Below are 24,483 nucleotides of genomic sequence, written 5' to 3' on the forward strand. Positions count from 1 at the left end.
CAACTTTTGTCAGTAGCCCAGTTAAGGGAAGTGATATTTGTAAAGCGGTCCGTTTATTTCTGTCGCGGTTCCACATTTTGCGCTGGGTTGGCTTTGTGCTTGGACACCTGCGCCTTGGCCCCTTGCACAGTTGCTTTCTTTGAATGTGTCGTGGTGTCATGTTGTTAACTTTTTTCTTTTTTTTTAAGGGTGTCAGGGCAGCCTGCTTTATAAAACTCAGTATTTACTACTATAGGTTGTTCCTAGGGACACCCCCTTGCCGTACTTGGCGTGCCGTACCTACGTGGTGTGTATGAGAAGTCTCTCTGAACAAACTGGCCAGGAGAAGCTTTGTTTTGGTCAGTATATGGACCATAGCTCCTGCATAGCTGTGTTCTAGTCTCTTACCCCCAGTACCGCACTTTTATTTTAACTTACATGTTTCCTGATTTCCATATTTTATTCAGTATTTATATTTATATGTATTTATAGTAAGCAACATCAACTCCTTCACGTAAGGAGGCCGAGTATAAGTAAATAAGCACAGTGATGCCTCTTGTTTCCTGTAGTCGGGTCATGCTGTTTTATTTTCCAGTGCTCTGGTCCTGGTTAACTTGGCTTCTGTCTCTGGACTCTGCGTGAACAATTGGTGAATGCTCTGTACTTACAGATTGCTTTAGAACACCTTCCATTTCGAGAAAAATAGATAATCCCACTCCTTCTCGCCCTGTGGTGCCATTGCCCAAGCTGGCCAGCCCACTAGCACGCATACAGCTGAGAAGGCTGACCCTTCAGCCATGGCAGGTGCAGTGGAAGATGGTGCGCGTGACCTGTGTCTGCTGCACTCAGGGTGCTTAGTTTTTTCTGAAGATTGTATTTATTTGAGAGAGAGAGAGAGAGAGCACGCCCCTGCACTCAACGTGCTTAGAGTCCATTTGGAGAGAGAACAGATAGGCATGAAATAAATGGGACCAACATTTTTGGACTCCTTACTAATACAGCAGTGTTTCAGACAACGGAGGGGCTGTTGTCTATTTTGATCGGTACCTTTTGGAGCCCAGAACCATCACGTTGCACAAATACTCCTAAATGTTATTACAACTATTTATTTATTTATCAGAGGCACGCACGTGTGGAGCTGACTGTAGGCTGGGCGTTCCCCTAAACCCTTTACAGCCCTTTAGTGGGATATTAACTCATTTCACTCTTGCAATAACCCTGTGAGGTCGACACTGTTAGTAGAACGCATTTGCAGTAGAAGCAGCAGAAGGGCACCCGGGTGGCTCAGTCGGTGAAGGACCTGCCTTTGGCTCAGGTCACGATGGGGTCGAGCCCCCACATCAGACTCCGTGCCTAGCGGGGAGCCTACTTCTCCCTCTCCCTCTGCTCGTGCTCTCTCTCCCTCAAATAAATAAATAAAATCTTTTAAAAATTTTTAAAAAAGAAGAAGAAAAAGCTGAGACACAAAGGGGTCTTTGCCCCAGGTTACACATCATTGCAATTTCACGTAGCCCTCTGGTTTCCACCGTGGCAGACCACATAACCACACTAGTAGTTTTTCAGGAAAAATTGTGATGTCTTGTTAAAAAGTACCTTACAAGGGGGACAACTTCTGATAGGTAAAACAAAGAAGATCCATGAGAAAGTGTGACTAAATGAAGTCCAAGAGCTCTGTAGGGACCTGCATGTAGAGAGATGGTGTGCCTACCACCTCCCTCCGAAATAATTCACGGATAGGCCTTCCTAACAGTCCTTTCCAGCAGTAAGTGCACATATGTTATCTGTTGGTTTCATTACATTTGTTTCCTTTTAATTGGGAGTGACATCAGAGGATTGGCTGCCACCAGTTCAAGAATAAATATTGTCGTGGGCACTGCAGAGGTGGGTTGGACCCCCTGCCGTCCCCACAGTGCCTGGCTCAGATGTAGGAACCAATGCTGCTGCCTGTGTACGCACCAAGGGGTTCTGGAAAGGTTTGCTCGGCCTGTCATGATGCTTCCTGGGGAGAGCAGGGCAGGCTTCCCAGGCAGGTTCAAAAGTGGCTTAAAAGAACGGGAAAGGGGAACTGGCTTTACTTTCACTGTGATGAGATGGTGGGGCTGGGGCACGGGCTTCCATCTGGGCTGCTGCCTGGGGTTTGGTTGGAACTTCCCACCTGACCCGCAGGAGGAATCGCCTGGACTTTCTTATCACCCTGCCTCGGACTGGGGAGTGGGACGGCTTGGAAGCTGTCCGCAGTCAAACATCAGACTCTCATTGCACGTATATTTCTAAGTGCTTATCATTAGGCACATTTGGGGGCAGAAATGTTGTCCATGGACTAAAGTAAATACGGTGTCACACTAATCTAATATTGCAAATGGAAGGTTCTGCAGACTCTAATGTCAAGAATGTTTTTGGAACCATGGACACAAGGCCATGTCCTATGTATCTTTTAAAAACATTGAAAATATTGAACATATTTTATATGTTTGGGTTAATCCCGATGCTGAAATATTTGGTATTCCCTTGATCATTAGAGGCAAAGAAGTTTTTTTTTAAGTCTTATTTTTATGGCAGTAATGATTTTTAAGTTTTATGACATTCTTTTTGTACTTTAAGCAGATGCTTGATTTTCTTATTTTTAAATTTAATAAGTGGGACTCTTTTACTGCGCATATCTTGGATTTTAGGTTCTGGGCTAACTGTCGGAAAGCGGGATCAAATGTGAATAAAATTCAGACTTTTAGATGCCAAAGGCCTGGGAGAGACTGGAAAACAATTATCAAGAGATGTGTTATAAGTAAACAGAAAGCAACATCTTTACCTTTAAGATGTGTGGTTTACTGCGTATCTTTAATTTTAAGACAGTTTTTCACATTCTAATATCTCTGACATTGGGATGTGCCTTACAATCGTTGGTTAGTTGCCAGGGGCACATAAAATAATGTGTCTTACCACCAGTGGCATCTTAGAATTGATGAAATATGTGAATTTTTTATAACTTTATATATTTCAGCATAAATTCATTTAAACTTCAGAAAAAATATCCACAATCTGAACCACGCTAGGGGAGGCTTTACAGACGTGAATGTCTTGGAGCCGCCTTAAGGAAAAGTAGGTGTTGGCCCAGTTGGAGCCAGTGGGTTGGTAGAGATGGCATTCCAGACAAAGAATGGTGTGTACAAAGCACGTTGTTGTTACGGACTGTGTTGTGTTGGGGAAAGGGTTAGGAGTTGGGTGTGGCAGAGATGTTGGAGCTGGGGCGAGATGGGGAGACGAATGAACTGGCAGCATGGTCACCGGGAGCCAGCCTTGGAAGGACTTGGTGTGGCAGGCTGGGGAGTTGGGCTTGTACGGAGGAACCCCTCCCTGTGGCCTCGTAAAGCAGCTGGCCCTCGTCAGCGAGGGTCTGAGTAGCATTGACATAGGACCAGAAGAGCGTAGATACTGCAGTATGTCAAATAAGATCAGGAGTACAGAGCTAGCTGGATGCTGTGGAATTAACTGGAAGGGAGAACTTCACTGAGTGGGGCCATTTCCTTCTGCCCCAGTTGAGAGTGGAGTTGGGGCTCGGTGGCCTGTTCTGGAAGCTTGGTTCTGGACTGGCTCTATGACAGCTGGTGAAAAATAGGGAATGGCTTTCATAGGGCAATTTTCATCCAGTTGGATGGAAATTTGGGGGTAAGCATGTAGGAGGTGGTGTTTCTAAGCTGTGTTTGGCTTTCTCCTAAGGGTCGTGTATTCTGAAATTTATTCCTAAATTAAGAGCCATTTATTATTCTTATTTTCCTCTAAAATATAACATCTGGTAGAGGAAGATTTTTATCACAGAATTTTTTAAAAACAGGTTTTTGGTTTGTGTTTTTCTTTTTAAAGATTTTATTTATTTGTTAGAGAGAGCACAAGCAGGGGGAGCAACCTGCCGACAGAGAAGCAGGCTCCCCACTGAGCAGAGAGCTCAATGCAGGCCTGGATCCCCAAACCCTGGGATCATGACCTGAGCCACCCAGGCGTCCCTTGGTTTGTGTTTTTTTCAATTTGATCCATTATAGGAGATATTTGTTCAGTTTGGGTCTCCAGATAAAAGAGGCACAATTTGTTCATCAGAGAAACACTGAGATACAAAGAGTTAGAAGGCCGAGGAGGAAAATTTAATGGAACCAGAATTAAACAGTAGAGAGAACTCCTAATTTTTCTGTTCCTTCCAGCTAATTGTAACATTCGTTACCATCTGCAGCCCGAGTGTATTGTTTTACACAGAACTTTGCATTGTTAAACTAGTGGAAGGAACTAGTCTGTTAAAAGCATTTTCTGATTTCATTTCACTTTTAATAAGAAGAGTTGAATACTGCTATATTGGCATAGTTCAGAAGTTAAAAAAGAGAGTACCTGATAAAAAATCTTCCAGAAATCTTTCTCCGGGTCCTTGCCGAAGAGGCTAGCGTTAGTTTCCTATGTATCTTTCCAGAGGTATTTTAGAGACCAGAGCAGACCTGTAAGTTGACAGCATCCCATAGATGTCATTCACCAACTTGCTCTTTTTTTAAACAGTGGCTTTATTGAGATACAGTTCACCTAATACAGAATTCACCCCCTTTTTTTTTTTCATTTTTTAAAAAATTATTTATTTATTTATTTGACAGAGAGAGAGAGAGACAGCCAGCGAGAGAGGGAACACAAGCAGGGGGAGTGGGAGAGGAAGAAGCAGGCTCCCAGCGGAGGAGCTTGATGTGGGGCTCGATCCCATAACGCCGGGATCACGCCCTGAGCCGAAGGCAGACGCTTAACAACTGAGCCACCCAGGCGCCCCAGAATTCACCCCTTTAAAGTGTAAAATTCAGTGGTTTTTAGTATATTCATAGCGTAGTGTGGCCATCATCACACCTAATTTTAGAACACTTCCATTAGCCCCTAAAGAATTCCAGGGGCGCCTGGGTGGCTCAGTCGTTAAGCGTCTACCTTTGGCTCAGGGCGTGATCCCAGGGTCCTAGGATCGAGCCCCGCATCGGGCTCCCTCCCCGCTGGGAGCCTGCTTCTTCCTCTCCCACTCCCCGTGCTTGTGTTCCCTCTCTCGCCATCTCTCTCTCTCTCTCTCTCTCAAATAAATAAAATCTAAAAAAAAAAAAAAGAATTCCAGTACTCTGGGCACCTGGGTGGCTCAGTCGGTTTAGCATCTGCTTTAGGCTCGGGTCATGATCCCAGGGTCCTGGCCCTGCTTAGCGGGGAGTCAGCTTCTCCCTCGGCCCCTCCCCCTGCTTGTGCGCATGGGCATAAGCGCGCGCGCGCTCTCTCTTTCTCTCCCTCTCTCTCTCTCTCACTCTCGCTCCCTTTCTCTCTCAAATAAATAAATAAAATCTTTATTAAAAAAATCGTGTACCCTTTAGTGGTCACTCCACATTCCTCTCTGCCTGCAGCCCCCACTAATCTGTTTGTCTCTGTGGGTTGCCTATTCTGGAAATTTCTTGTAAATGGCATCACTGATAGGGGACCTTTTGCATCTAGTTTTCCTCAGGATTATGTTTTCCAGGTTCATCCGTCATATAGCATATATGGACATTTCAGTTCTTTTTATGACTGAAAAATACTCCATTGTATGGATACACCTTACCGGACCTGTCACCAGTCGATGGGCATGTTTGCGGTCCTCTTGGACGTATACTTAGTAGAATTGCTAAGTCATATGTTTAATCATTTGAAGAACTGCCAGACTGTTTTCCAAGGGCTGCACCGTTTTACATTCCCACCAGCAACCTAGAGTTTAAATTTCGCCTCTTCCTCACCATCTTTTTGATGATCGTTCTCCTAGTAGGTGTGAAGTGGCATCTCGTGGTTTTCACTTGTGTTTCTCTGATGATTAGTGATGTTGTGACATCTTTTCCTTGTTGGGTTATTTGTGTTATCTTTTTTGGAGAAATATCTGTTCTAGTCCTTGCTCATTTTTTAATTGGTTTGGCTTTTTATTGTTGAGTTTAAAGCTTATTTGTATATTTTGGATACAAGCCCCTTATCAGATATAAAATTTGCAAATATTTTCTCTCATTCTGTCGGTTGACTTTCTTGATGGTATTCTTTGAAGCACAAAAGTTTTATTTTTGATTTAAGTCCACTTTACCTATTTTTTCTTTTATTGCTCATGATTTTGGTGTCATATCTGAGAAACCATTACGTATGGGGTGCCTGGGTGGCTCTGCCTTTGGCTCAGGTCATGATCTCCAGGTCCTGGGACTGAGCCCCATGTCAGGCTCTCAGCTCAGTGGGGAGTCTGTTTCTCCCTCTCCCTTCTCCCCCTGGTTGGGCTCTCTCTGTCCCTGTCTCTCTCTCTCTCTCAAATTAATAAATAAAATTTTTAAAAAATTGCCTAATATAAGATCACAAAGATTTACTCATGTTTTAAGAGTTCCATAGTTATAGTTCTCACATTTAAGTCTGTGATCCATTTTGAGTTAATTTTTAAATATGGTCTGTCTATGTTTTGGTGATTTTCATTTAATAATATGTCTTGGAGATCATTTCATATCAACACTAAGGAACTTCCTCGTTCTTTGTTATGATACCACGGTATTCCCTTTTATAGGTATACCACAATTAATTAATTACTTAATTATTTCTTTTTAAAGAGTTTATTCATTTATTTGACAGAGAGAGCACAAGCAGGGGGAGCAGCAGGCAGAGGGAGAGGGAGAAGCAGGCTCCCCACTGAGCTGGGAGCCCGATGCGGGACTCGATCCCAGGATCCTGGGATCATGACCTGAGCTGAAGGCAGATGCTTAACCGACTGAGCCACCCAGGCGCCTCCAAATTTATTTAAACAGCCCTCCCATACATAAACATTTGGATTTGGAAATTATTTCAAATATCAAGTGCCTCGAAAAGTTATTTCATATCAGCCTCCTCAAAATGGCAGTTTCAGCCATTTGACAGACTTTATTGTTTTCAGCAATTCTTGTCATCCAGAAGCCTTTGAGTAAGTGCCAGTCCTCTGGGGAGTAAGACTCCAAAGAATGGTTTCAGGAGATTTCATTCCATTAAATGTTTATAGTAAGTCAGGAGGCAGAATATTTGGAAAATATTTTGGAAAAATACTTTGGAGGAATAAGGTGCTCAAAAATTTTGTTGTGCATTTTTAGCTATATTTGGTTAGAGATGACTTAATAGCATGAGTCCTCCTTTTGCTTTTTTGCTGCATAGTTGTGTCTCACATCTGTAAATCTGAGTAATAATCTAAACTTCAGGCAATTCGGCCAGGCACTCCGTAGGCTATAGAATGTCTGGAGATTATGAAATGTGGGTTTCTTTTTTAAAGGAAGACTAAGCTTGGGGGAAGATCTTGAAATACACCAACAGATGACTAATCTGCAGAAGCTTATCTGGCTACTTGAAAGTAAGCCCCCCCCCCAAAAAAAAGGGGGGGGGGACAATGGACAGGTAAGATTAATATGATAAAGTCTATTCCTTCAGGTCCTTGAGCTTTACTCGTAACACAGTTCTTCATAAACGATTTCCTCTTACTTTATACACTGATCAGACTAGCATGTCATGAAAAGAACAAAGGAATTGTTCAAATCCTTTTTCTGTTCTTGATAATACGGATACCTTCAATCAGTTACTTACCCTCTCGGGGCCAGAGTTTTTTCATCTGTAAAATGAACTCTGAACTAGGGGAGTGTTTCCAAGCCCATAATAGGTTAGAGCAATTAATTAGGAGGTGCAGGGGGGCTGCTGGAGGCAGGCTGCAGTCAGCCAATGACTTGACTGGAATGGAGCAGATAGTAAATAATTAAAAGCATTTACCAAAGGTCAGAAATAATAACGCTGGGGACATCTAGACTGGGGCAAATAGCCCTACTTATCCCAGTGGCCCCAGAAAGCATCACTGAATTATACTATGTTCCCGATGTTCATACAAGTCCTGTTACTATATAGCAAAAACAAACAAACAACCCAAAACAAAAACAATTAAATGAAATACTACATTCTTTTTTTCCATTTTTATTTTGATGTAATTTCAGACCGACCAAAACAGTGCAAAAGAATGCAAAGAACGCCATTTACCCTTCACCCAGATTTCTCAAATGTTAACATTTTGTTACGTTTTTTAAATCCTTCTCCCTCATGTGTAGGTTTCTCAACTATATAAAAGCCGCAGAACTGCTGGTCCTTTATCCTTAAATACGTGTGTGTATGTATGTGTGTGTGTGTGTGTGTGTGTGTGTGTGTGTGTATGAGAGAGACACCATTATCCTTGGGCTCCCTGCCAAGCAGGGAGTCTGCTTCTTCTCCCTCTGCCCCTCCAGACCCGCTTGTGCTCTCTCTCTCTCTTTCACTGTCTCTCAAATAAATAAATAAAATCTTTAAAAATGAAACAACTTTGAGGAGCTTGCGGCAGCCGTAGGACAAATATAATCATGCAGAATTCTGAATTCTTTCAAAGAAATTAGATATATGCACAACTTAGTTTTTAAAAAATATTCCTCACATACCTAAAGTCAATTTGTTGGCTTATAAATGTGAAAATAATTTGGTTTGTTAGTAGCCTTGTTGCTTTTGAAAGATTTAGAAGTGACTCACGCCTGGAAGTTTTTCTGTTTTGTCAGTGTTGGGGGCGGAAATCCTTTGAGGGATTCAGAAGATCTTCTGAATGCCTCTTCCTTCCCTCCTTTTTCTGGTTCTTTCACAGCTCCCCCAAAAAGTCCGCTTCTACCGTATTGCTCTCCTTAAATACACTTGGTGGTACCCCCTTCCCATGGGATCGAGTTCCAACTTTTCAGCATGCCTTTTCAACGTGAAGGCTTTCTTCTACTCCAGCCAAATTCACCTACACAGTTCATTTGTAAACATCATCTCTTTTCCCTCTCTGCAAAATGCCCCTTCCTATCCATCTATCTTGGTTCTTCTCAATGCTCAACCTTCCAGCTAAAATTCAAGTGCATTTTCCATGAAACACTTCCTGACCTCTCCACTTTTCGAACTTCAAGTAACCACAGGTAGTCTATTTGCTACTCTAAGGAGATGCTCTCATAGGAACTTTTTAGGGAAGATGAGGTGAAGTAGACAAGTCGAGTGTGACCTGGTAGCGTGCGATCCCTGTTTGGAGGACCATTTTCCGGCGTCCTGCGTTGTCCTGGACCCTGAGACTGCTGGCGCTCGGTGTCTGTCGTACACATTCTCATGGATGTCTGTGTTCATGCAGAGTATCTAACGAGACTGCGTCCCTCGCAGAACTAGCTCTCCCTTCATTTGCAATTCAGGAAGTGAGTTGTTTCATTGTTATTAATCTTTTTTCATCACCTTTTAAATTTTTATTATCTTTTTTGTTGTTATTTTAGTCTGACAAAAGCAGCATCTCAACAGAAACGGCGGGGGGGGGGTGCAAATGTTTTCAATTCTCTTTCATATTTTATTTTCTGTCCAAGGGTGAGCATTTATACCTTGAACTCTTTCTGCAGAGCAGAGTTGGTGCTGATGAATAATCTTGTTGACTGAGCTTAAGCATCCATTTAAGGGCAAGTTGGTTTCTTTAATTTACTTTAAGGAAAAAAAAAAAGGCTCACGTGTTTGATTAACAATCACTTCACATTATAGGAATCCTAAAAATTCAGCTGTTATCGGTTTGTTTACTCCTGAAATGTTCTTTGAGAGCTTTGTGACCACCAGGAAGTATCCTGTGTGCTGGGCACAGGAAGGCCAAGAAAGATGTGAGTCCGCCCCTCGAGGAGCCTTGAGCCTGGGAAGGGTGTTCGGGGTGATTGCTGTCCTAGTACCAAAGAAGATTTTGCCTCTCCCTTGAAGGTGTGGCTTCAATCATGGGCAGTCAGAGAGAGATGTACAAGAAAGAGTAAGTAGTCCGAAGAGGAGTCAGATCAGGGAGGATTTTACTCAAGTCACGCTGGGGTGTGTTAAGATTCTGTAGGGTTTTAGGCACGGACCTCGTTCCAAGCTCAGTGAACGTGCCCGAAGTGCCAGCAGCCGGGCCATCCGCGCGGCCTGGTGAGGGAATCGAGAGCAAGCTGATCCCAGCTCAGCAGCGACAGCCCTCGCCAATGTAAAGCGGAAAAGGGCAGTGTTCCTTTGAAAAGTCCGGTGGGCCTTGCGAAGTAGTGGGGCAGCTTTTACACTGGGTCTTCAATTTTAAAAATTGGCGTGGGTGAATTTGCATTTAATTAGGAATCGGCCCAAATCATAACCAGGGAGTAGACGCAGCTGTGAGAGTATCTAAAGCTCTCAAAAGGATTTAGTATTTCCTTCCCCATTTGATTCACTTCCCCCCCTGTGGTTAAACTGTGGTTAGTCTGTTTGTCCAGCTTTCGATTGTGGTGGTAGCCGACTCTGGTCTTACACGACTCCGGAGTAGACCGACCTTCTCAGAAACTAAGCAGAACAGTAGTTTTCCAGCTCTCTTCAGTGGATTCCCAGGGAAAGCTGGCACGCGCTTTAGAGCTTCCGAATGGTCGATGTACATTTCTTTTTTTCCCTTAAAGTTTATTTTTAACAATGAAAATAATAATAAAGAACAACATACATAGATATGAAATTATAGGCATAATTTAGGGACTTTGAGACCACTGCCATGTTAAGTCCAGCAGCTTATACATTCTTTAGAATAAAGAAGATTTTTGTGATTTCTGTGTATACATTTAAACTTGTGTGTGATGAGAAGGTAGTCGTGCACTGCCCCGGTCTTATAAGGAATTCACGTCTGTAGAAATTCACGTCTGTGGGGGCGCCTGGGTGGCTCACTTGGTTGAAAGTCTGCCTTGGGCTCAGGTTATGATCCCAGGATCCTGGGATCGAGCCCCGCATCGGGCTCCCTGCTCAGTGGGGAGCCTGCTTCTCCCTCTGCCTCCGCTCTCCCCCACTCATGCTCTCTCTCTCTCTCGAATAAATAAATAAAATTTAAAAAGAAAAAGAAATTCACGTCTGTGCATGTGCACTAAATACAGCTTTACAAGAGAACATACCTGTACCTACACTCAACCCAATTCCAGGCAAGGCTCGGCTCATGCTTCAGGTGCAAGTGGAGCCTGGTATCTCAGTGATTACAAGTTTAGAATCACTGGAGGGCTTTTTAAAACTCCTGATGCCCAGGCCGCACCCCATACCAAATAAATCAGAGTACCTGGGGTTAGAGGTGGGACTCAGACATCAGTATTTGCCTTTTATAGACTTTATTTTTCATAGCAAAATGGAGAGAAAGGTTATGTATCCATATGCCACGTACCCATATTCTCCCAGACATGCGTAGCCTCTGTCGTTATCAACCTCCTCACCAGAGTGGCAGATTTGTTACAGTCGGTGAACCTGCATTGATACATTGTAACCCCCTGTAGTCCAGGGTTTCCCTTGAGGTTCACTCTTGGTGGTGTACATTCTGTGGGTTTGGACAAATGCATAATGACAGGTATCCATCATTACGCTACCATGCAGAGTAGTTTCAGTATTTCTTTTTTTTTTTTTTTTAAGATTTTATTTATTTGACAGAGACAGCAGGAGAGGGAACACAAGCAGGGGGGAGCTGGAGAGGGAGAAGCAGGCTCCCCGCTGAGCAGGGAGCCCAACGCGGAGCTCAGTCCCAGGACCCCTGGATCATGACCTGAGCCGAAGGCAAGATGCTCAATGACTGAGCCACCCAGGCGCCCCAAGCATCAGTATTTCTTAAAGCTGTCTAGGTGATTCCAGTGTGCACCCAAGGTCGAGAACCATTGTGCTGTATTGTAGTTCTGAGGCTTATTTATTATTGTGAGTTTTGAGTACTTCTTATCTGACTTGTATGTGAAAACTACCTCTGTCTTCTTTATACATTGGGTTCCCCATAAGAACCCATATTTTGTTTGAATAAAAGATTCAGTTAAAGCTTGATAATCAGCATAGTGAAAAGAGCTGGGCTTTGGGGTCAGAATGTCCTAGATTCAACTTTTGGCTCCACATTTGCCAGATAGGGCAAGTTTCTTAGCCTCTCTGAGCTTCTATCCAGTAGGTAACACCCAACAGTGTTGTTGAAAAATAATCGTCCCTTAGTTTAGTAATGCTTTACCCGTAATAAGCACTCAGTAAGTGCTGGTTTTTCCATTGCACCCTTTTCGCCTGATTTTGCAGGTGAGGAATACCCCTTCTTTTCATTGACCAGAGGCATATTCTTTTCCAATCGCATGTTGTGTTGTTGGTTCTAAAGTTTTGTATTGTTTTTCTCTGATTTGGATGAAATTGTGGTTCAAGTATCTTCTAATGTACTGTAGACCTTCTGATAAGATTCGAGAGCTCAAAGATTTAAGTATAGTGATCTTTTGCTTGAATCAAAATTTTAGAAGCCATTTCAGCACGTGAGAAGTATAAACTATGTGAGAGTGGTATTTTTTAATCTGTAAGGTGTGCCCCCCCGAGGTTTCAACATGTTCTTTACACGAAGCATTTTAGTCCACTAGAATCTACCAGAAGTAAAATGATATGATTTCTTACTTTTATTTGTTTGCTAAGAACTGAGAAATGCTCGGATACCTGACATAGATAGTAATAGTTCAGGTTGGCTACGATCGCGACATTTGTGTTGACTGCTTGACCGTTTGGACATTTTGGCCTTTTTAAAATTGATTTATATGTATATTAAAGATTTTATCTATTTACTTGAGAGAGAGAATGCACAAGAGGGGGTAGGGTCAGAGGGAGAAGCAGACTCCCCACTGTGCAGGGAGCCCGACACGGGACTCGATCCTGGGACTCCAGGGTCATGACCTGAGCCAAAGGCAGTCGCTTAACCAACTGAGCCACCCAGGTGCCCCATTTTGGCCCTTAGCGGAAGCCGTGCCCTGTGTAAAGTGTGTGCCAGCATCGCGCGCGTCGTGGGGGCGGGCACCGGCCTCTGCCTCGCCCCGGTGGATAGTTCTTTCTTGTCTCCGTGAGACTGTCAGTCCATGAAGGGCAGAGGCTGAATCCCAGTGTGGTTTGAAAGAGTGAATCGTTGAGTGAAAAAAAGGAAAGCAGTAGCAGGAAAGAAAGCTGAACAGCACATACGTAGAGGAGGGCAGAGAAGAAATACCAGGGCTTTAAGGAGTCAGATGATGAGTTAATGACTGGCCTGATTCAGGACCTTTTTGAATGTCTCTTATTTGAGAAACAGAAGGACCTTTGTTAGTGCAAAAAAGGTTAAAGATAGAGATGTGGCCAGCTGGGTATTGATCCTGAGAGGAAGGAATTGACTCTGAGAGGAGTTGTGTGTTAGAGAAAGTACACAGACTTTTCCTTTATTATTTTATTTTTTTCAAGATAAAGTTTTTTTTTTTTAATTTTAATTCCAGTGTACTAAACGTACCGTGTTGTACTAGTTTCAGGTGTACAACATAGTCAACAATTCCGTATATTACTCAGTGCTCGTCATGATAAGTGTACTCTCAATGCCCCTCACCTATTTCACCCATTCCCCCACCCTCCTCCCCTCTCGTGACCATCAGTTTGTTCTTTGTATTAAGAGTCTGTTTCTTGGTTTGTCTCTCTCTTTCCCCCCCCGCCGTTAGTTTGTTTCTTTCTTAAATTCCCCATATGAGTGAAACCATAGGGCATTTGTCTTTCTCTGACTGACTTACTGCACTATGCATTATACTCTCTAGCTCTATTCATGTTGCAAATGGCAAGACTTCATTTTTTATGGCTGAATAATATTCCATTGTATTATAGATACCACATCTTCTTTATCCATTCATCTATTGATGGACACTTAAGTTGCTTCCATAATTTGGCTATTGTAAATAATGCTGCAGTAAACATAGGGGTGCATGTATCCCTTCGAATTGGTAGTTTTGTGTTTTTTGGGCAAATACCCAGTAATGGAATTACCGGATCATAGGTTAGTCCTATTTTTAATTTTTTGAGGACCCTCCGTACTGTTTTCCACAGTGGCTGCACCAGTTTGCATTCCCACCAGCAGTGCATAGGGGTTCCCATTTCTCCGCATCCTCGCTAACGCTTGTTTCTTGTGTTTTTTAGTTCAGCCATCCTGACAGGTGTGAGGTCGTCTCTCACTGTGGTTTTGATTTGTGTGTCCCCGATGCTGAGTGATGTGGGACACCTTTTCATGTGTCTGTTGGCCGTCCGGATGTCTTCTTTGAAGAGATGACTGTTCATGTCTTCTGCCCATTTTGTAATTGGATTATTTGTGGGGGGTTTTGGCATTGAGTTGTAGAAGTTCTTCATATATTTTGGACACTAACCCTTTATCAGATGTGTCATTTGCAAACAACATTCAGTAGGTTGTCTTTTAGTTTTATTGGTTGTTTCCTTTGCTCTGAGAAAGCTTTTTATTTTTGAGTAGTTTCAATAGTTTATTTTTGCTTTTGTTCTCCTTGCCTTAGGGGACATATCTAGAAAGATGTTGTTATGGCTGATGTCAGAGGAATTACTGCCTGTGTTCTCTTCTAGGATTTTTAGGGTTTCAGGTCTTAGATTTAGGTCCTTAATCCACTTTGAGTTTATCTTTGTGTGTGGTGGGAGAAAGTGGTCCGGTTTCATTCTTTGGCATGCAACTCACCTAGTTTTCCCAACACTGTTTGCTGAAGAGACTGCCTTTTTCCCATTGCATATTCTTGCCTCCTTTGTTGAAGAGTGCCTGTAATTGTGGAGCTTTTTTCTGGGCTCTCTCTTCTGTTCCATTGATCTGTGTGTCTCTTTTTGTGTCGGTACCTTACTGGTTTGATGGACTACAGCTTTGTAATATAACTTGAAGTCCGGAATTGTGATGCCCCCAGTTTTGTTTTTCTTTTTCTAGATCGCTTTGTCTATTTGCCGTCTTAAAGTAGTATGTACACCTTTCTTATTGAACGTTTCAAAAGATGAGTCTCCTTGGGGCGCCTGGGTGGCACAACGGTTAAGCGTCTGCCTTCGGCTCAGGGCGTGATCCCGGCGTTATGGGATCGAGCCCCACATCAGGCTCCTCTGCTGTGAGCCTGCTTCTTCCTCTCCCACTCCCCCTGCTTGTGTTCCCTCTCTCGCTGGCTGTCTCCATCTCTGTTGAATAAATAAAATCTTAAAAAAAAAAAAAAAAAAAGATGAGTCTCCTTGGGGTTTCTCTCATCTAGACTGGAAGAAGACTCTGGAAATCTATCTAAACTTCCTCCAAGATGGTTGTCAGCACCCTAACTTGGCCTGAGTAATCTGCAAACACTGTTCGCGGCATTATCCCAAGGGCGTTGGTTGTGGAGCAAGTATACTTTTTATGGCTGAGCTTATCTGAGTTTAGTTGGTATGTTTTATTTTTCTTTCTTTCTTTCCTTCCTTCCTTCCAACTTTCAAACAGATGTTTGTTGAACACATTGACAAAAGGCATTTGTGAGGTAATGAGAATCAAGGAGGACACAGTCCCTGCTCTCTCCTGGTTACAGGCAGCCGGTCATTCCAGCAGAGTGTAAGGGGGGGGGGTTTACAGGGTCAGGCAGGGCAGGATGCAGGGGGAGCACAGGGTGGGGAGTTCAGGCAAACGCCTGAGGAAGTCACTTTTAGATTGAGGCCCAAAGCATAACTGCAGACAGAATGTAGAGGAGTGTGTTCCTTTTTTTTTTTTTAATTTTTTTTTAAAGATTTTATTTATTTATTCGACAGAGATAGAGACAGCCAGCGAGAGAGGGAACACAAGCAGGGGGAGTAGGAGAGGAAGAAGCAGGCTCATAGCAGAGGAGCCTGATGTGGGGCTCGATCCCATAACGCCGGGATCACGCTCTGAGCCGAAGGCAGACGCTCAACCGCTGTGCCACCCAGGTGCCCCGAGGAGTGTGTTCCTGACAAGTAAAAAAGCTTCATTTATTTTTTTTAAAGATTTTATTTATTTATTTGAGAGAGAGAGAGAGAGAGCACAAGCAGGGGGAGCAGCAGACAGAGGGAGAAGCAGACTTCCCGCTGAGCAGGGAGCCTGATGTGGGCTCGATCCCAGGGGGGATCATGACCTGAGCCGAAGGCAGACGCTTAACCATCTGAGCCACCCAGGTGTCCTGAAAAGCTTAATTTATTAATATTTAGGGTTCATTGAATAGAGTATGTTTTTATAGTCTCCACTTACTTTGTGCTCTCCAGCTGAGGGAGGTCCAGAATAGATAGCCCTGGTTCATAGAAGAAAGGAGCCCACTTCAGCGGCACCGTGGCTCTGTTCTGAGGATGGGAGGCCTCCGGCCCAACACCTGCGTGGTTTCCGCTGACACCCATCATGTATTGGCTGTACTCCATCCAGCCTGATTGTAGGAGTCAACAGTTGATACAGTGAGGGAGGCCTGTGCTGAATGCTTTCACTGGAGCATTCTGGAATTTAAAAAGCAAATCTCTTACCAGCTTACTGATGTCTTCCTTTCTTTAAAAACACAGTTTTTATCATGAAAAATAAAATATATATGAAGGTGTGTGAGTGTGTGTGTGTGTGTGTGTGCAGTGTACAGAGCTAATGTTAAAACAAGCCCCCATGCCCTCACTACCTACCCTAGGGAATCAAATGTTAACAATAGTGTGTGCCTTTTCTGTCCTGTTCCCTCCACCCTCTGCTACTCAGACCCCCCGTCTGAATCATGTTCCGTGTTCTTTTGTTTCTCCTTTAGTATGTTTTCAAAGGTCCTGCTTAGGCTTGTGTTAGGAGATACTAGGATATCAGATTAACACCATGTACCAACAGCCGACAAGAGATAGGCCAGAAAGCTATTTAAATAAATTGCTTGATTGTACTCTTCTAGGCAGGAGAATATACTGGTAACATCAAAGTGTTTCCAAAAAAATGTCAAAACAAAAGCCTTCTTTCAATTTCAAGGAACACGTAGCGGGGGTTGTTGAATGGGTGAGGTTTTTACAAACCAGGCGCTGTAGATGGACCAGCAGTGATATGACAAGGAACCGCTTCCAGCGTTAAGTTTCGGGGTCCCTGTCTAGGCCTTGAAAGTGTTTATTCATTCATAATAATGTTATTCCAGGGTATTTCAAGTGATTTTATGGTATGAGAGTTTGAATTTACTTGGCGTAAGACCATTTGGCATGTTAATTGGGAGGCATTATTGACATTGCATTACTTCAATAATTCAAAATACTGAAATAGATCACTTCTGGGCGCCTGGGTGGCTCAGTCGGTTAAGTGTCTGCCTTTGGCTCAGGTCATGACCCCAGGTCCTGAATTAAGCCCTGCGTCGGGCGCTGTGCTCGGTGAGGAGTCTGCTCCTCCCTCTCCCTCTGCCTGCTGCTCCCCCTGCTTGTGCTCTCTCTCCACCCCACTCCGTCAAGTAAATTTTTTTAAAAAAATCTTAAAAGTATAAATTAAAAAAAAGAAGAAATAGATCATGTCAAGAAATCGATTCTTGGATAAACTATTCTTGAATTTGCTTTTTTCCTTGTGGTTGCAATGAATGTTGTTTTGTCACTTTGTTTTTTTCCTAAACTCTTGTGGTTCTCCATCCAAAATAGAAGAATATAAAATTGTGGGCATCATATTTGATTACTGTAGAGATGAACCCTGGTGAGTTGATTCTGCAAACCTGTTGATTATTCATCAAATGATTTTTCAGGCTTTTTTCATTTGAATTGATCTCCTACAAGAAGGGTTGTCCTTGTTGGTTTTCTTGCCCTTTGAATACGAGTGTAACTTAGCAGGATTCCTTACCCCAGGAAGAACGTATGCTCAGCGCCTGGTACCATTTTGAAATTTACATGTAAGTTAATAGATAACTCAGAATCCAAAGTTGGCAGGATATAAAAACATTTATACGTCACTTAATCTTTTTATTTCATTTCACTTATGTGTTTTTATTCCTGAGGCAGTCGGTTTCTCCAGGATTCAATAGGAGACTTTTCCCCATCTGAATTTTTGAATTAAAGCTTTACCATTTCTCACAGCAGTGTTTGCCACTAACCTGAATCTTCGGCCTGAAAGAAACCTACTTAGTATCTCACTCAGACTGGGATTCCGGTCCCCAGTGGCGTGGATGGTGGGGTTTACAGCAGTAGTTTCTCCACATCTCCGTGTCCTTTACATTTGGTTTTTGAGCCATTTTAACTGACTCTCTTTCATGACTGTGAAGACAAGCTGTCTGGATTCCACAATCATTTTACTATGTATTTCCATAATACTCCTAGTGACTGGGTGGTGGGGGGTGGGGAAAGGCTGGACAAAGCAAACCATTCCCAATTGTTTAAGAAACCAGTGAACTCATCCCTTGCTGGAGCTGCTGGAATGCAGCATGAGAGAGAAACCTGTCCTTTGCCCACACCATGTGTGTCTTTGCCCACAGCAAGCAGCACCATTCCTGGTCATCGTGTGTGGTCGGAAACTGCTGTGCTGTGCTCGGCCGAGCCCTTGGCCGACCGCAGGCACTCTAAGCAGGGTATCCACTGACTCAGCCTTCCCTTGTCCCCCCTGGCGTCACGACTTCCTGGGATCCCTCACATCCCTTTGACCTTAGCATTCTCTGCACTTGGGGGCACTCATCATGGGCAGAAGAGCAACAGAAGGACCGGGGTGGCTGCTGCAGCATGTCTGAGGGAGAAGACTGGGAGGCGAGGTCTGAGGGGTGGCGAGGAGTTAGCGCTTGCTGGGCTCTGTGGGCCTGTGAGGCCTTCCGCCTGATCCTGGCTCACGTGGAGAACCCTTGGAGTAGTTTGAGCGGAGGAGTGGTGTGATACCCTATGTATCTCAAAAAGCCTCCCCATGGATTGGCTGCAGTTAAGTGGGTGAAGGTCGAAGCAGAGACACTGGTTTAGGAAGCCACCGAAATATCCCCAGGGAAAGATGATAGTGGCTGGGACCAAGATGGCGGCGTGGGGAGAGGCCGGGAGAGATCACGTTTCAGAGATGTTTCTAAGAAGACGCACCATGTTCTGTGACAGCATGGAGGTGGGTCGTGAGAAGGAGAGGTGTCAGGAAGCCTCCGCCACTGGAAGAGGCCATGGAATGGTGGGTTTGAGAGTGGGAATCAGGAATTCAGTTTGGACATATTAAAGTTGAGAAGCCAGTTAGATCCACGTGAGGTTGTGGATAGATGTGTGTGTGTGTGTGTGTGTGTGTGTGTGTGTGTGTGTGCGCGCGCGCGCAGGGGTCATCAACATTTAGGAGAGAATTACAGCCTCAAAACTAGATGAGGTCGTCAAGAGAAGACATACGATCGGGAGCTCTCCCACATATGGAGGTCAGGAGAACTAGAAAAGGAGCAGGCCATGAGATAAGAAGAGAACCAAAGAGTGATGTTTCAGAAGTCAGACTGAGAAAAAACAGTTGTTCCAAGTGGGAGCGATCAACTGTGTCAGATGTCGAGGTTTGAGAGTTGACTGTTGATGTGGCCACGGGCAGTCATTGGATGCTTTAACGGGAAGAGCTTGTAGTGGAGTGCTGCGAATAAAAGGCTGAACTGGGTTTATTTCAAGAGAAGATGGGAGGAAAGAGATTGGGCCCAGTGAGAACAGACTATTCTTTCAAGATCTGTAAAACAGAAGAGGACAAAACAGCCATCGCTGTGGGGAGATGCAGGGTCAAGATTTTTTTTCCTGTAAAGCTGGGATATAAATATAAATATGGGTATTTATGTGGCTGATGACAGTAACTCAGTAGAGAGTGAAAAATTCCAGAGAAAGAGGGAGAATTGCTGCATTGACATCCTTAGTTAGGCAAGAGAAGATGAGGTCCTGTGCGCAGAGGGGCCAGCCCTGGAGAGCAGTGCAGATGTTTCCTGTGTGGCATCGGAGGAAGGGCCGAGCTTATGGGCGCAGCTGCAGGGAGATGGGGACATGGGGAAGTTCTCTTCTGATCGCTTCTGTTTTCTCAGTGGAATAGGAAGCAACACTCTGGTGGAGAGTGGAGGTGAGAGAGGAAACTATGAAAGTGGCAAATAGATGGACTAGGGAAATGGTGAAGGATTACTGGGCAGCATTAAGAAGTCCCTTTGAAGTCAGTGGTCATGAATTTCAGGTGAAACCAGTCAATGGGATGGTGTGCTTTTCTCCGTCTATGGTCAGCTGCCTCGGTGGGGATGCAGGTTGGGTGAAGGATTGGGTTGAGGTCTGGCCACGAGAGTGCACTGAGCGGGAAGACTTGGGGGATGGGTCCAGTCATGCGGTATGGAACGAGTCTGAGTAGGACAAACGAAGGAAGACATGCTGAGCATGAGAGACCGTAGAGACTGGACGGTTGGTTGATGGATTTTAGGTTCTGCTGTGGCTGAAGGGTCAGCAAAGTCAGGGTATTGGGGGAAGTGCTCTAGAAAGACAGGAGGTGGAGTCAGAGAGTAGAGAAGCCTGAGATTGTTGGGGTGGGGGTGCTTGTATTAGTAATAGGGTCTGGGGCCGTGGTTCTCAACCATGGGTACTTTGACCCTGAGAGGATGTTTCAGCGTCTGGGGACATTTTTGGTTGCCACAACTGGAAGGGGAGAAGATGCCACTGACAGCTAGCAGAGGCTAGGTACCGTGCTAAACATCCTGTCGTGGATAGGACAGGCCCTGAGCAGAGAACAAGGCAGCCCAGTTGTCCGTAGTGCCGCCATTGAGAAGCCCTGGCCTAGGGTAAGATGTGGGGATGGGTGGCTGGGATAGGCCTGAGGATAATATAACTGGAAAAGAGGAGATAAGCGACGAGACTAGGGCCTTGGAAGGTTCATTTCAAGACTAATGGGATCTCCAAGAACTGGGACAAGGGTAGTGCTGGTGAGAGAGAGAGAGTCAGGGATGAGAGGACATTAACTAGCTATGTATGGAGCCGTTTTATTTTTTCAGAACTGCTGATTGGCCAGAGTTGGAATTCATAATCCTGGCTGTAAAAGCTGCATGTCCTAGTTAACCAAAGAGTGACTTTTTTTTTTCTTTTAAGTCACTTGTTCATTAACCAGCTCTTGGTATAATTAAGTCTGTCTCAGATAGATTGTCTAAAAGCCAGTTAGGGATTTGGTTAGTCTTTATGGTCAAAATTCAGCGACTAAACTTGGACACTTGACCTAGTTCCATCTTGAAATAACCTCTCAGGCGTCAGATTTTGCAAGCCAGCCTTGAGGCAGAGATCTGGTTTAAGAAAACCCTTAAGGAGAGACTGACTTATTGACGTTGTAGACTGGCTTCCCTTGCAGTGCCACCACCATGGAGAAAACTAGACAAATGACACAGAGTAAATAAGGGTTGTAAACCAGTGCTACTTCCTGGAATAAACTCGCCAGGTCGCCTGGTCTTGTGCTTTGTCCCTCATTTTGAACTCAGATGCCTTGGGGCTACTTTTCTGCCTGCCCACAATGGCAAGGAACGTCTTTTGTTTGCTTCTTGTTTGAAAAAAGGGCTTGTTTTGAGGTTTGGATCACAAATAATAATCCATTGTTCTCTATAATAATAATCCACCCTCTTTAGCAGAAAAAAAAATCTGCTTGATGCAGTGCGGCTATCAGTTTATTTAAAAGAATAGCCAAAAGTGCCCATTGTGTCCTGAGAATAAACATTTGGAAGGTGGTTGGGAGGACCGGGGGAGTACTCTTGTTCTCCTTGGCCTAGAGTCATGGTTAAGACCTCAGGAAGAAAAAATTCTGAATATGGTCATCAGGCCCGGGTGACAGACAGCACCCTTCCTTATTCTGCTCATCTGTTACATTCTAAGAATAATTGGGACAGTGCAGATAGGGATTCTTTCCAAACTATGTCTTTCAAAAATTTCATATTTGGAAGATAATCTTTTCTTCGTTAGCTTTAATTGGTTTCATTTTTAAGCTAAGTAGCTTTCTTTCTAACCTTCATTGAATCCCTGAAAATGTCTTTTTTGAGTGAAGATTGTTTTTATTTTAGCAGCAGTCCTTAAAATTCTTGCAGTTGGCTCTGCTTACAGATTTGAAAAAAGGAGCTGTTTTTATGTTGTAAGTGATAGGCATTTTAATGACTATTTCTGGGCTTAGGCTAACTGAGTAAAGTCAATGGGTGAAGTGAAACTGTGACTCATTGTGGTCAGCTAGTTCTTGAATATATATGTACCAAGCACGCTGAAATGTAAGAGTAGATAGGATTTCACTAAGGAAAGCAAAATATGTTGTGCAGGTTCGGTTATTTTATTTTATTTTATTTTATTTTATTTTATTTTATTTATTTGAAAGAGCGAGCAAGAGCACAAGCAGGGGGAGCAGCAGAGGGAGAGGAGGAAGCAGGCTCCCCACCGAGCAGGGAGCCCGATGCGGGGTCTGATCTCAGGACCCCAGGATCATAACCTGAGCAGCAGGCAGACATTTAACAGCCTGAGCCACCCAGGCACCCCAATGTTGTGCATGTTTTTTGCCTTAAATCCTTTATAGGAAAGGGGTCAGTTAAACAAGAAACATGGCTTTATTTTTCTTTAAGATTTATTTATTTATTTTAGAGAGGCGGGAGGGGTTTAGGGAGAGAGAACAAGAAACTCAAGTAGACTCCCCCGCTGATCGCGGAGTCCAATGGGGGGCTCGATCCCAAGACCCCAAGATCGTGACCTGAGCTGCACTTCAGTCCGATGCTTAATGACTGAGCCCCCCAAGTGCCTCTAAACATGACTTTAAAGGAAGTGATACCTTACCTAGAATAGTTTTAATTGCATTAAATATGGAAGATGAGAAAAGTTCAATGTGATAGCTGAAATTTAACAGGTAAGTAGAACTATTTAAAGAAGTGAAAAAAAAAATGACCTCTATCTACATTATTAAATACAGACCATCAGGGAAGCAACCAAGATGTCCTTCAAGAGGTGAATATCCACAGGGGCGCCTGGGTGGCACAGCGGTTAAGCGTCTGCCTTTGGCTCAGGGCGTGATCCCGGTGTTATGGGATCGAGCCCCACATCAGGCTCCTCCGCTATGAGCCTGCTTCTTCCTCTCCCACTCCCCCTGCTTGTGTTCCCTCTCTCGCTGGCTGTCTCTATCTCTGTCGAATAAATAAAATCTCAAAAAAAAAAAAAAAGAGGTGAATATCCACAAAATGGATATTATTCGGCAATAAAAAGAAATGAACTGTCTTGCTAGCAGTAAAGGGACACAGAGAAAACTTAAATACTGCAAAGCGATAGCAGCTAATCTGAAAAGGCTGCATTTGCTGTATGATTCCAACTATAAAATGGTCTGGAAAAGGCAAACATAAAGAAACAGTAGAAAGATGAGTGGTTGCCAGGGGTTTAGGGGGAGGGAGGAGAGGAGTGATAAGGTGGAACACCAGGCTGTTTAGGACAGTGAAATGATCCTGTGTTTTACTAGAATAGTGGAAACATTGTCAGAACCCATGAAATGTATAACACAGAGTGAGCCCTAATGTGAATGATGGGCTTTAGTTAACAATAATGTAACAGTATTGACTCATCAATTGCAACAGGTCCTACACTAACAAAAGATGTTACCAATAGGGGAAACTTGGTGGGGGAAGGGAGTGAGGGAATAGATGGGAGCCCTCTGCTTCCTGCTCAGTGTTTCTGTAACCCTAAAACTGCTCTAAGAAATAGTTTGGGGGCACCTGGGTGGCTCAGTTGGTTAGGTGTCTGTCTTCGGCTCAGGTCATGATCCCGGAGTCGCAGGATCGAGTCCCACATCGGGCTCCCTGCTCAGCGGGGAGTCTGCTTCTCCCTCTGACCCTCCCCCCTCTCATTCTCTCTTTCTCACTCTCTTTCTCAAATAAAATATTAAAAAAAAAAAAATAAAGTTTGTTAAAAGAAAACATAAACATCAGCTACAGCCGAACTAGTGAAAATATCTTCTTACTGAAAAACAAAAACAAAATCCCTGACCCTCAGTTTATCCTGCTTGTTGGAAGTACCTGGCTGTGGAATATTCTGCCAGAAATGTGTAGTACACAGTGGCAACGGATATACTGTCTATATCCAATAACTTTCTCCTTCCCTTTGTCATCTTCTCTGATAGATACGCGGGGTATTTATGCTGGATCCTACTCAAGCTTTCCTTGTTCTTCTCTCTCCAGTGACCACTGGCACGTCAGCCTTGGAGGTATATACGCCAAAAGAAATCTTCGTGGCAAATGGGACACAAGGGAAGCTGACATGCAAGTTCAAGTCTACTAACACCACCGGCACGTTGACCTCGGTCTCCTGGAGCTTCCAGCCAGAGGGGACCGACACCACCGTGTCGGTAGGAACGCTCACCTCCTGTTGCTGGGCCGCCCTCCCGTGTTCATCACTGCTGTCATATCATGAATATCCACTCTAACCGTGGTTCGCTTCCCAAATGCTGGTGTTGGCTCCTCGATTCCAGGGCCCTTCTTTTACTTCAGCTCTCTAGGAAACAACAAGCTCAGCATCCCTTAAAGGCAGTTACTTCCTTGGCTTTGCTCGGATGGCCCTCGCCCCTTGCCAGCCCCACTGTTCTTCTCCATCAAATCCCCTTACGGGTTTTCTCTTCCTCGGAGCACCTTCTGGTTGACCCTGCTGACTCATCCTGGTTTATCCTCCACATTTCAGCTTTCATTTGCCTCCTTTTTAGTTGTGTTTCTTTGAAGTATTCCATTTTATACACACACGCACACACACATGCACACGCACGCACACTCCTTTCTGATTTAATTATGAGGGGATTTTGGATTTATAGTCTGATTC

At 44.0% G+C, this 24,483-nt stretch overlaps 1 protein-coding gene across 4 annotated transcripts in view; it reads left to right on the forward strand.

Annotated features, from left to right (window-relative positions):
- MPZL1 (myelin protein zero like 1) overlaps window positions 1-24,483 on the forward strand; it is a 58,025-nt gene that overhangs the window by 14,610 nt on the left and 18,932 nt on the right. For all 4 annotated transcript variants that reach the window (XR_005836351.1, XR_005836352.1, XR_005836353.1 and 1 more), the window contains exon 2: window positions 23,853-24,019. Coding sequence is in view for 1 of the 4 variants with exons in the window: in XM_040636166.1 (XP_040492100.1) it covers window positions 23,853-24,019 (167 nt within the window). In the remaining 3 variants the exon portion in view is untranslated. The remainder of the gene's footprint in view (window positions 1-23,852; window positions 24,020-24,483) is intronic.

Source organism: Ursus maritimus, unplaced genomic scaffold, assembly GCF_017311325.1.
Source record: "Ursus maritimus isolate PB19 unplaced genomic scaffold, ASM1731132v1 scaffold_2, whole genome shotgun sequence".
NCBI classification, from domain to species: Eukaryota; Metazoa; Chordata; class Mammalia; order Carnivora; family Ursidae; genus Ursus; species Ursus maritimus.